Genomic DNA, 11730 nt, shown 5'->3' on the forward strand with positions numbered 1-11730 from the left:
AATGGTACAATTGGGGAGGGCAGCAGTACTTTGTGGAATTGGGAGGTGTCAGTAAATGGTACAATTGGGGAGGGCAGCAGTACATTGTGGAATTGGGAGGTGGCAGTAAATGGTACAATTGGGGAGGGCAGCAGTACTTTGTGGAATTGGGAGGCAGCAGTAAATGGTACAATTGGGGAGGGCAGCAGTACATTGTGGAATTGGGAGGTGGCAGTAAATGGTACAATGGGGAGGACAGCAGTACATTGTGGAATTGGGAGGCAGTAAATGGTACAATTGGGGAGGGCAGCAGTACATTGTGGAATTGGGAGGTGGCAGTAAATGCTACAATGGGGAGGGCAGCAGTACATTGTGGAATTGGGAGGCAGCAGTAAATGTCATTGCACAAAGAATGTCTCTGCCGGTATTTTCATATTTGCGCGGTGTTCTGTGATTCAGTTAATATTTGAACATGGACTGGGTTAATATTTACCGGGGGTTTCATTGTAAATATCAGCAGCGGATCTGGGGGAGTATTTTGTTGATTACTATCAGCGTTTGGCAGTATAACAGTATGATCAGAGTGTTCCAGTGAGTGTGTTAATATAAACCAGTTACCACTTTCAGTGTGCTAATATTTCTGAGGTCAGTGGCAGTGTTTTACATTTCATAGGATGTCTCAGCCGCTGGGTTATGATGCAGACAGTGTGTCAGTGAGTGTGCTAATACTAACATATATCACTGGCACTGCGGTTAGACTGGGTTGGACAGAATATGAGATGGGGTTACGTTCTGATGCAGGAACTTCTTCAGTTCATCTCATTCTTTAATGAGTTTTACAATTAAAGTAAAGGGATATTCCAACACATTTTTCAACTGCTGTCTGAACCTAGTCTGTGTCACGGCATAAATGCAAGTGTTTGTGCAGCAACTCAGTAGTTGGAGCATTTGTCCCAAACCTGGAAAATATATAGGTAGAGACACAATATAATCAACCAATCGCCACACCCGGTTATATATAGAATAGACCATAATCACAGACCATAACAGGATGAAATTGCACGAAATAGCAAACAGTAAAATGATGGATTTCCTTCGGCTCTCCATCTCTGGGTCTCTGGGACGCTCCCCACTGCTGGGACCCCGGAGTCTCCTGCGGGCTCTGCTGGACACTAAAATGTGTCTGACGGTGACAGCATTGAGCAGCAGAATCAGAACAAATGGGACCCCCGGGGTGAGAATATGATGAAGGAACTCGATTGCCCCCCAGGCCGGTGAAAACTGAACCTCGAGTGTTACATCACAGAACCAGGGGGTGTTCTCTAGCACATATTTATCTGTCAACATAAAATACCAGAAAACGTTCTTTAAACAGCTCAGCACAGTCACTGTTCCTAGAACCACAGCAGCCGTTTTCTTAGTGCAATATTTAGTTTTCAGCTTCTGGCAACAAATTGCCACAAAACGATCAAAGGTGAAAGTGACAGTGAACCAGACAGAACAGTCTGTGACTGCATAAAGCAGGACGGCGTGGATATTACACACGGGGATAGAATACACAGGAGCAAATCGTTTCTTAAAAGTAATTGGAATCTGCCTCAATATCAGGTCGATGATAATGACCAGTAGATCCACCGCTGCCATGGCCACCAGGTAGTGAGTGACACATGTGGAGAGACCGCACTTTCCCCGAGACAGGATCACAATGGTCACTAAGTTAACTGCGGAATGTAATAAACAGTGAAGATTTACATCAGGCTGGCAGCAAAAGCAGCATTTTAATGGAATTCGGGGTGAAATCTGAATCTAATTACCGACGATCATTGATATAATCTAATTATATTACCTTTGAATCTGTAAATCTTTATTGTCTGAATAATTAATCAATAAATGAAATGAAATAAATACATACATAAAAGTAACAGCTGTTTTCTCACTGAGAGATGAAATGATAGATCTACCTTTAGCTCAGCATATATAAAGCATCAGGTGAGGTACCAGGGATGCAAAGGACTAGAGTATGTCAGGAATAGATTGGGAAAAGCAGATTAGCACATTTCAGAAATGTAGTGAATTTATTGAGTGTGTCCAGGATAGTGTTCTGTAGCAATAGGTTCTTAACCAACAAGGGGCATTCCATGTTAGATTTATTAATGAGTAATGAGCCAGATTTACTTAACAGCCTAATGAAACATTTTTCTAATAGTGATCAGAACATGATCGAGTTCAATGAAGAGATACGCAAAACCGCTGCTAGGATTCTAGGTTTAGGTAAGGCTGACTTCAACGGGATGAGGCAGAGACTGTCCACAGTAAACTGGCAAAACTGTTAATGGGTAAAACAACAGACAATCGGTGGGGATGTCCAAAAAATAATTTCAGCTAATACAGAAACAGTCTATACCCCTGAGGGGCAAGAGCTCTATTTGTAATAAACAGCCCTGGACGACTAAAGAGGTAAGGGACAGCATGGAAATAAATGGCAAAGCCTATATAAATGCAAAATGTAGCACAGATCCTGGCGAATTTGAAAGATACAAAGAACAGCAAACGGTCACAAAACAGTTACTAAGAGCTACAAAAGGGATTATGAAAAGAAACTTGTAAGGGATATCAAAATCGACACACATAAATTTTACAATTATATTATGAAGATCGGGTGGTCAGGAGTAAATTTGAACCCTTCATAACTGAAAGTTGTGATATTGTCAATGATAAGGAAATGGCGGACATGTTGAAAACAGACTTTGTTTCAGTATTTACTGTAGAGGAAGAAGCATGCCGGAAATCCCAAGGAAACTAATATTGTATCAGAGACTGGGACTCAATAAAATTGTCAATAAATAAATAGTAACAAATAAAATAATGACTCTAAAGTGTGACACATTCCCAGGACCAGATAGGGCCTCAACTATTCACAGTTTTTATTAACGACGTAGATGATGGCATAGAACGTCATATATCCAAATTTGCGGATGACACAAAGTTAGGCAGCAATGTAGGCAGTATTGATGAAAGCATGAAATTACAAAGGGATATCGATAGATTCAGTGAATGGGCAAAAATGTGGCAAATGGGTTTTAACGAATTCAAATGTCAGGTTTTCCAATTTGTACATGATCAGGATCGAACAGGGTACTTTCTAAATGGTGAGAAGCTAAAACGAGTGGCGCTCAAATGAGGCAGGGGAGCATCTACATAGATCATTAAAATATCATCGACAGGTACAGAAAATAATCAAAAACATTAATTGAATGCTGGCCTTTATATCTAAAGCCCGAGAACACAAGTGGGTAGAGGTTATGCTGCATCTATACAAAGCCCTGGTTAGATCACACCTGGAGTAGTGTGAGCATTTCTGGGCACCACACCTTAGGGAGGATATATTGGCCTTGGAGGAAGTGCAGCGTAGGTTTACCAGAATGACACCCGGACTCCAAGGGTTAAGTTATGGGGAGAAATTACACAAATTACGAATGAATTCCTTAGAATCTAGAAGGTTAAGGGGTGATCTGATCGAAGCTTTCAAGTTATTAAGATGAACAGATTGGTAGATAGGCAGAGACTCTTTTCCCTGGTTGGGGATTCTAGGACTAGGGAGCACCGTCTAGAAATTAGAGCCAGACCTTTCAGGAGTGAAATTAGGAAACACTTCTACACACAAAGGTTGGTAGAAGTTTGGAACTCTCTTCCACAAAACTGAAGTTGATGCTAGATCAATTGTCAATTTTAAGGCTGAGATTGATAGATTTGTGTTAACCAAGGATATTTGGGGATATGGGGCAAAGTCGTGTATAAGGAGTTAGGTCGCAGATCAGCCATGATCTCATTAAATGCCGAAACAGGCTTGAGGGGCTAAATGCGTTACACCTCTTCCTATGTTCCTATGTTATTTTACTCTTACAGAACTCCGTGTCCCAGGACCAGTCAGCAATTTGAGCAGTGCAGTTCGCTTCTGTGCCCTGTGTTCGGGTTTCGGAAATCCCGCTTGGATTCCTGATCTTGGTTTGAATATCCTTTATATATAGAACAGTAAATGAATGCCACAGAAACTGCAAACTTGGCATGCAATAATTACAGTCAATTCTATTTAAAATGTACGGATGTAATACGACCATGTTAAGATAAATACAAATGAACTGCAGTTATAAAGACAACTAGGCTGTCAGACTTGCTTTGAGGATTGAGTTTACCGCATTTTTCTTGAAATACGCAAATTGTAGCTCATTGAAAGGAAGATTTTCCAAATAACATTGCAAAAAAATGGATTCTGAATTGCAATACATAGTTATCATTGGCAATAAATGCCTCAGTAAATGTATTTAACAACATCGAATTCAGACGAATAATCCAACAGGCAAAGTGCTGCTGAACGATTTTGTAAAGTACCTGAACACAAATTGAAGAGAATTATCCTTGTACATTTCACATGTTGGTTTCCAACCTTGTGCAGAGAATATTAGAGGACAAAATATCAAAGGATTGTCTTATCCTCAGCTGGGATTGTTAATCCTGAAGTACATCAGGAGGCAATAGAGAACCACACTGGGTCTCACTGAGAGATCCACTGAACTGTGCCAGACGGGTATGTGACTTAATTGTAAATTCAAAACAAAGATTGCACGTTACTGTATTGAAATCTGGCTAAAGAACATTTTATGAGAATGTAAATTATCCTTGTAATCCTGTTCCAACTACCTGAAGCAGTGCCACGAATGCTGAACTGGAGCTGGTGGAAAAAGAGACAGTGACTGGAACTGAATGATTAGCGGATATTTCACACATTTAAAGATATGAATATGACCTGCCAGGATTTTCTTCCTGTGACTCTGTTTAAATAGTCATTCCGATCATTAATCGAAAATAAAAGCAAAATACTGTGGATACTGGAAATCTGAAATGAAAGCAGAAACTGTTGCAAATACTCAGCAAGTGAGGCAGCACCTGTGGAGAGAGAGAAACAGAGTTAACGTTTCAGGTCGAAGACCTTTGCCATTACGTGAAAAGTTTCATAATCCAAGAAAACATTTTTCTTATCTGTTAGGAATGTTCAGTGTGGATAGCAGACGGAAATTCGTTAAATAAAGAGTCTGGGTTCAATATCATTGCTTGAAATGAACATAGAATATTGCAAACTCGGTAACACCGTATCACGTACAGAATCAATAGCGGACAGCAGCGCGGAAAGCATGGGGAATGACAAGGAACATGGAAAGAAGGAGAGAAATACAGTTAAGCATTATTTACAGAATTGAAAGCTGCATACAGAGATTTACCAGGGGCACCAACAGCAGCGAGGGCTGCCGGGGTGGGGGAGGAAATTATAAGAACATTAAATCTGTTAAACATAACTAACATAATTAATTATTAGATATAGAGTCTTAACAGGAGCACCAACTGTAGCGAGGCAATCCGAGTATTTTTATACAACAACTCATGCATTAACATTGATAAAAAGAAAGACTTGCATTTAAACGATTTAGATGATGCGAGAAATGCAAGCACAGAAAATCATTAATGAATAAAATCACACTGTAAATAGCAAGAATAATATTACAGTGTAACATGGTTTATGGAATTCATAACTGGTCATTGAACTTACTCGGAACTCCAACAGTAGCGAGGATTGGGTAGTAAATCTTTTGTATTTCATTAAATAAGTTATCTATCCGCACATTTTCAAGCCAATTATCAGGAAGGGGCGGGGGAGGCGGAGGGGGCGGTGGAGGTGGCACAGCCATATCTTCCGGTCTGTGAGTCGCTGGTGGTCTTTATGCTGGAGGCAGCGCGCTGACTGTGTGAGGTGAGACAGTGAAGGGAGCTCCTTCTTTATAGCAGAGCAAAATCCCTGAGCGATATAATTAGGCCTCACTGTAAATAGCATTAATTACAGACATTGAACAAACACACTCAGTGACCCAATGTCAAATCAACACGTTATTGCAACACAACCTAGGTTAGCATGTTGTACACAGTTTTAAATTAAAAGTGACCGAATGTGGAATATTTCAGCCGAGCATAAAATACCGAGATTGATCAAAGAGAATGGAGTTTCTCTTCCTGAATTAAACACAACCAGTGAACAAAAGAGGAGAAAGTGACAGAAACAATATGAATAAAAGAAGAGAGGAGGCTGGATTCCCCCAATCTTGTTATCTGATGTATTCAAACCCAGACTAACAAGGCAAAAATAGTCACCATCAATAAATATTCCTAAACGGCAGGAACTTAGAGATGGACACAGTGATGGAAAGATTGTAATCACACATGACACACTGGCCTGAGTCCAGGAATGGTGTTCACTGGGCTGACGCGTTTCCACTGTTCCGGCTTCAGTCCAGGACATTTATTCCCTGGACCGCCGGGATTACATTGTTGCTTCCTCAGTCCAGGAATGTCATTCCCAGGCTGGCTAGATTACACAGCTCCCACCTCAGTTCAGTAATTCCATTCCGAGGGCTGGCTAGAATACATTGCGTCCTCCTCAGTCCAAGAATGTTATTCCCTGGGCCGCCTAGATTACTCTGCTTTTGCTTCAGTCCAGCATTTTAAATCCCTTGCACTGCCTAGATTACACTGTCCCCGCCTCAGTCCAATAATGTAGGAGGCCTACATATACTGCTCCTATCTGAGTTCAGGAATTTTGTTCTCTGGACTAGCTAGAATTCACTGCTCCCACTTCAATCCAGGAGCTTAATTCTCTGGGCCGCCAAGATTACACAGGAACCTCGTCAATCAAGGAATTCAATTCCCAGGGCAGCCTACTTTACACTGCTCCCGCCTCACTCCAGTTATTTCATTTTCAAGGCCGCCCAGATTATACATTTCACATTTGAATCCAGAAATGTAATTCCATGAACAGTCTATTTTTCACTGCTCCTGCCTGAGTCAAGCAATTTCAACCATAGGGCTGACTATATTACACTACTCCTGCCTCTATCCAGAAATTTCATCCCCTGGACAGTGTAGATTTCGCTGCTCCCGCCGTAATCCTGGAATTTCAATTCCAGGGTCACTAAGATTTATTTTATTTGATCCTGGGATTTGGGTATCGCTGGCAAGGCCAGCATATATTGCCCATACCTAATTGTCCATGAGACCGTGGTGGTGAGCCGCCTTATTGAACCGCTGCAGTCAGTGTGGTGAAAGTACTCCCACAGTGCTGTTAGAAAGGGAGTTCCAGGATTTTGACCTATCGACAATGAAGGAACGGCGATATATTTCCAATTCAGGATGGTGTTGAGGGGAATTTGGAGGTGATGGTGTTACCATGAGCCTGCTGCCCTAGTCCTTCCAGGTGGTAGAGGTCGAGTGTTCCAGAGGTGTTGTTGAAGAAGCCTTGGCAAGTTGCTGCAGTACATCTTGTACATGGTACACACTGCAGCCACAGTACGCCGAAGGTGGAGGGAGTGAATGTTTATGGTGGGGTGCCAACCAAACGGTCTACTATGTCCTGGATGGTGTCGAGCCTATTGAGTGTTGTTGATGCTACACTCATCCAGGCAACTGCAGAGTATTCCAGCACACTCCTTACTTGTGCCTTGTCGATGGCGGAAGGCTCTGGTGAATCAAAAGGTGAGTCACTCGACGCAGAAAACTCAGCATCTGACCTGTTCTTGCAGCCATAGTATTTATGAAGCTGGTCCAGTTGTGTTTCTGGTCAATGGTGGTATCCAGGATTTTGCTGGTGGGGGATTCTGCGATGGTAATGCTGTTGACTATCTAGGGGCGGTTGTTAGGCTCTCTCTTTTGTGTGAAAATCATTGCCTGGCACTTGTGTGTTGCAAATTTAACTTGTCCCTTATCAGCCCAAGCCTGAATCTCGTCCAGATTGCACTGCTCCCGCCTCAGTCCAGAAATTGCATTCCCAGGTCTGTCTAGATTACACTAATCCGGCCTCAATCCGGTAATGTAAATCTAGTTGCATCCTATATTGCTTTGCTCCCGCAACAGACCATGAATTTATTTCCCAGGACAGCCTAGAATACACTGATCCCGCCTCAAACCATTAATTCCATGGCAAGGGCAACCTGCAGTAATCTGCTTCCATCTCAGTCCAGGAATTCTCGTTCCCAGTGCCGCTTAGATTACACTGCTCCAGCCTCAGTCCAGTAATGACATTCCCAGAGCCACCTGCATTACACTGCTCCTCCCTCAGTCCATGGATTATATTCCCAGGGGCGTACTGATTTCACTGCTCCCGCCTCACTTCAGGAAAATCAATCGTAGGGCCGCCTAGTGAATACTGCTCTCACCTCAGTCCAGGAATTTTATTCCCAGATTACCAAGATTTGCTGCTCCTCCCTCAGTCCAGCAATTTCATTCCCAGAGCAGATTAGGTTACACTGTTCCTCCCTCAGTCCAGGAATTTAATTCCCAGGGCCACCAAGATTAAACTGCTGATGGCACTCTCCAGGTATTTCATTCGCAGTTCCACCTGGATTGCACTGTTCCTCCCTCAGTCTAGGCATTAAATTCACATGTCCACGCAGATTGCTCTACTCACACCTCATTCGAATTAGAGGGCCGGATTGATTACATTCACCATCCATTAGTCCAGGAATTAGGTTCCCTGGACCGCCTAGATTTCCACTCCCCCGCCTCAATCTGGAATTTTCATTGACAGGGATGCCATATTACACTGTTCCTATCTGAGTCCAGGAATTGTATTCTCTGGGCCACCTAGTTTACATTGCTCCTGTCTCTGTCCATGAACTTCAAACCATAGGCGGAGTGGGTCAAACTGCTTCCGCATCTATCCAAGAATTTCATCCGAGGCTCACTAAGATTTTGTTTAATTTGTTCATGGGATATGGTCTTCGCTGACAACGCCTGTATTTATTGCCCATTCCTAATTTCCCAGGAGAAGGTGGTGGTGAGCCACCTTCTTGAACTACTGCAGTCCATGTATTGAACGGACTACCACAATGCTGTTAGAGAGTGAGTTCCAGGAATTTTACCCAGTGGCGATGAATGAACGATGATATATTTCCAAGTAAGAATGGTGTGTGCCTTGGAGGGGAGCTTGGAGGTGATAAGAACATATGAAATAGGAGCAGGAGTAGGCCATATGGCCACTCGGGCCTGCTCCGCCATTCAATAGGATCATGGTTGATCTGAATCTAGACTCACGTCCACTTCCCTGCCCTCTCCCCGTAACCCCTAATTCCCTTATCTGCAAGGACAATGTCTATCTCCATTTTAAATTTATTTAATGTTGCAGCTTCCACAGCTCTCTGGGGTAGCAATTTCCATATATTTACTACCCTCTGAGTGAAGAAGTTTCTCCTCATCTCAGTTTTGAAAGGGCAGACCCTTATTCTAAGATTATGCCCCCTAGTTCTAGTCTCACCCATCAGTGGAAACATCCTCACCGCATCCACCCGATAAAGTCCCCTCACAATCTTATATGTTTCGATAAGATCGCCTCTCATTCTTCTGAACTCCAATGAGTAGAGTCCCAACCTATTCAACCTTTCCTCATACGTCAACCCCCTCATCTCTGCAATCAACCGAGTGAAACTTCTCTGAACCGCCTCGAGAGCAAGTATATCATTTCTTAAATATGGAAACCAAAACTGCATGCAGTATTCCAGGTGTGGCCTCACCAATACCCTGTATAACTGCAGCAAGACTTCCCTGTTTTTATACTCCATCCCCCTTGCAATAAAAGCCAAGATTCCATTGGCCTTCCCGATCACCTGCTGCACCTGCATACTAACTTTTTGTGTTTCATGTACCAGGACCCCCAGATCCCTTTGTACTGTAGCACTTTGCAGTTTCTCTCCATTCAGATAATAACTTGCTCTTTGATTTTTTCTGCCAAAGTGCATAAACTCACACTTTCCAACATTATATTGCATCTGCCAAATCTCAGCCCACTCACTTAGCCTGTCTATGTCCTTTTGCAGGTTTTTTATGTCCTCCTCACTCACTGCTTTCCCTCCCATCTTTGTATCGTCGGCAAACTTGAATATCTTGCACTCGGTCCCTTCCTCCAAATCATTAATATAGATTGTAGAGAGTTGGGGTCCCAGCACTGATCCCTGTGGGACACCACTAGTTACTGATTGCCAGCCCGAGAACGAACCACTTATCCCAACTCTTTGTTTTCTGTTAGATAGCCAATCTTCCACCCATGCCAGTATGTTACCCCCAATCCCGTGATTTTTTATCTTGATCAGTAATCTTTTGTGTGGAACCTTGTCAAATGCCTTTTGGAAGTCCAAATACACTACATCCACTGGTTCACCGTTATCCACCCTGTATGTTACATCCTCAAAGAATTCGAGCAAATTTGTCAAGCATGACTTCCCCTTCGTAAAACCATGTTTTCTATTAGATAGCCAATCTTCCACCCATGCCAGTATATTACCCCCAATCCCGTGATTTTTTATCTTGATCAGTGATCTTTTGTGTGGAACCTTGTCAAATGCCTTTTGGAAGCACAAATACACTACATCCACTGGTTCCCCTTTATCCACCCTGTATGTTACATCCTCAAAGAATTCGAGCAAATTTGTCAAACATGACTTCCCCTTCGTAAAACCATGCTGACTCTGTCCTATTAAATTATGTTTATCCAAATGCTCTGATACTGTTTCCTAAATAATGGACTCCAACATTTTGCCAACCACAGATGTTAGGCTAACTGGTCTATAGTTTCCAGCTTTTTGTCTACTTCCCTTCTTAAATAAGGGTGTTACATTAGCAGTTTTCCAATCTGCCGGGACCATTCCTGAGTCCAGGGAGTTCTGGAAAATGATCAACAATGCACCCACAATCCCTACCGCAACTTTTCTCAAGACCCTAGGATGTAGGCCATCAGGTCTGGCGGATTTATCCGCCTAAAGTCCCATTATTTTACTGAGTGCCATCTCTTTTGTGATTTTAATCGTGTTTAGCTCCTCCCCCCAATTGCCCCCTGTTTGTCCAGTGTTGGGATATTTTTAGTGTCCTCTACTGTAAAGACTGATACAAAATATTTGTTCGGCGTCTTTGCCATCTCCATGTTCCCCACCACTAGTTTCCCGGTCCCATCCTCTAAGTGACCAACGTTCACTTTTGCCACCCTTTTTCTTTTTATATAGCTGTAGAAAATCTTGCTATCTGTTTTTATATTTTTTGCTAGTTTACTTTCATAATCTATCTTCCCTTTCTTAATTAATCTTTTAGTTATTGTTTGCTGGCTTTTAAATGCTTCCCAATCTTTTCTCCTCCCACTAGATTTGGCTAATTTATATGCCCTTGTTTTCAGTCGAATACTATCCTTTATTACTTTACTAAGCCACGGATGGCTGTCTTTTCTTTTACTCCCCTTTCCCCTCAGTGGAATATATTTATCTTGAAAGATGTGAAATATCTCCTTGAATGTAGACCACTGCTCTTGTACCATCTTACACTTTAATCTGTTTTCCCAGTCCACTTTAGTCAATTCTACTCTCATACCTTCATAGTCTCCTTTATTTAAGCTTAGTACGCTGGTTTGAGGTCCAACTCTCTCACCCTCAAACTGAATTTGGAATTCAACCATATTATGGCCACTCATTCCAAGGGGATCCTTTATAGGACATTTTTTATTAATCCTGTCTCATTACACAGGACTAGATCTAAGATTGCCTGCCCCCTGGTTGGTTTAGTTAGATACTGCTAAAGGAACCCGTTCCTAATACACTCTATGAACTCTACCTCAATGCTGCCATGCCCAATTTGATTAGTCCAGTCAATAAGAAAGTTAAAATTCCCCATGAT

The 11730-nt window shown here is 42.3% G+C and overlaps 1 protein-coding gene across 1 annotated transcript; it reads right to left on the minus strand.

Annotated features, from left to right (window-relative positions):
• Positions 1-746: 746 nt before the first annotated feature.
• LOC147091163 (putative G protein-coupled receptor 139) lies at positions 747-5768 on the minus strand. Its single transcript, XM_085976664.1, has 2 exons — positions 5582-5768; positions 747-1700 (listed from the first exon to the last, which is right to left on the minus strand). Exons 1-2 carry the CDS (start codon positions 5718-5720, stop codon positions 799-801), a joined length of 1041 nt encoding a protein of 346 aa, XP_085832790.1. The 5' UTR covers positions 5721-5768; the 3' UTR covers positions 747-798.
• Positions 5769-11730: the final 5962 nt, after the last annotated feature.

Source organism: Somniosus microcephalus, unplaced genomic scaffold (assembly GCF_052327205.1).
Source record: "Somniosus microcephalus isolate GS21.2 unplaced genomic scaffold, FLI_Smic_1.0 unresolved_chr3, whole genome shotgun sequence".
Taxonomy (NCBI): domain Eukaryota; kingdom Metazoa; phylum Chordata; class Chondrichthyes; order Squaliformes; family Somniosidae; genus Somniosus; species Somniosus microcephalus.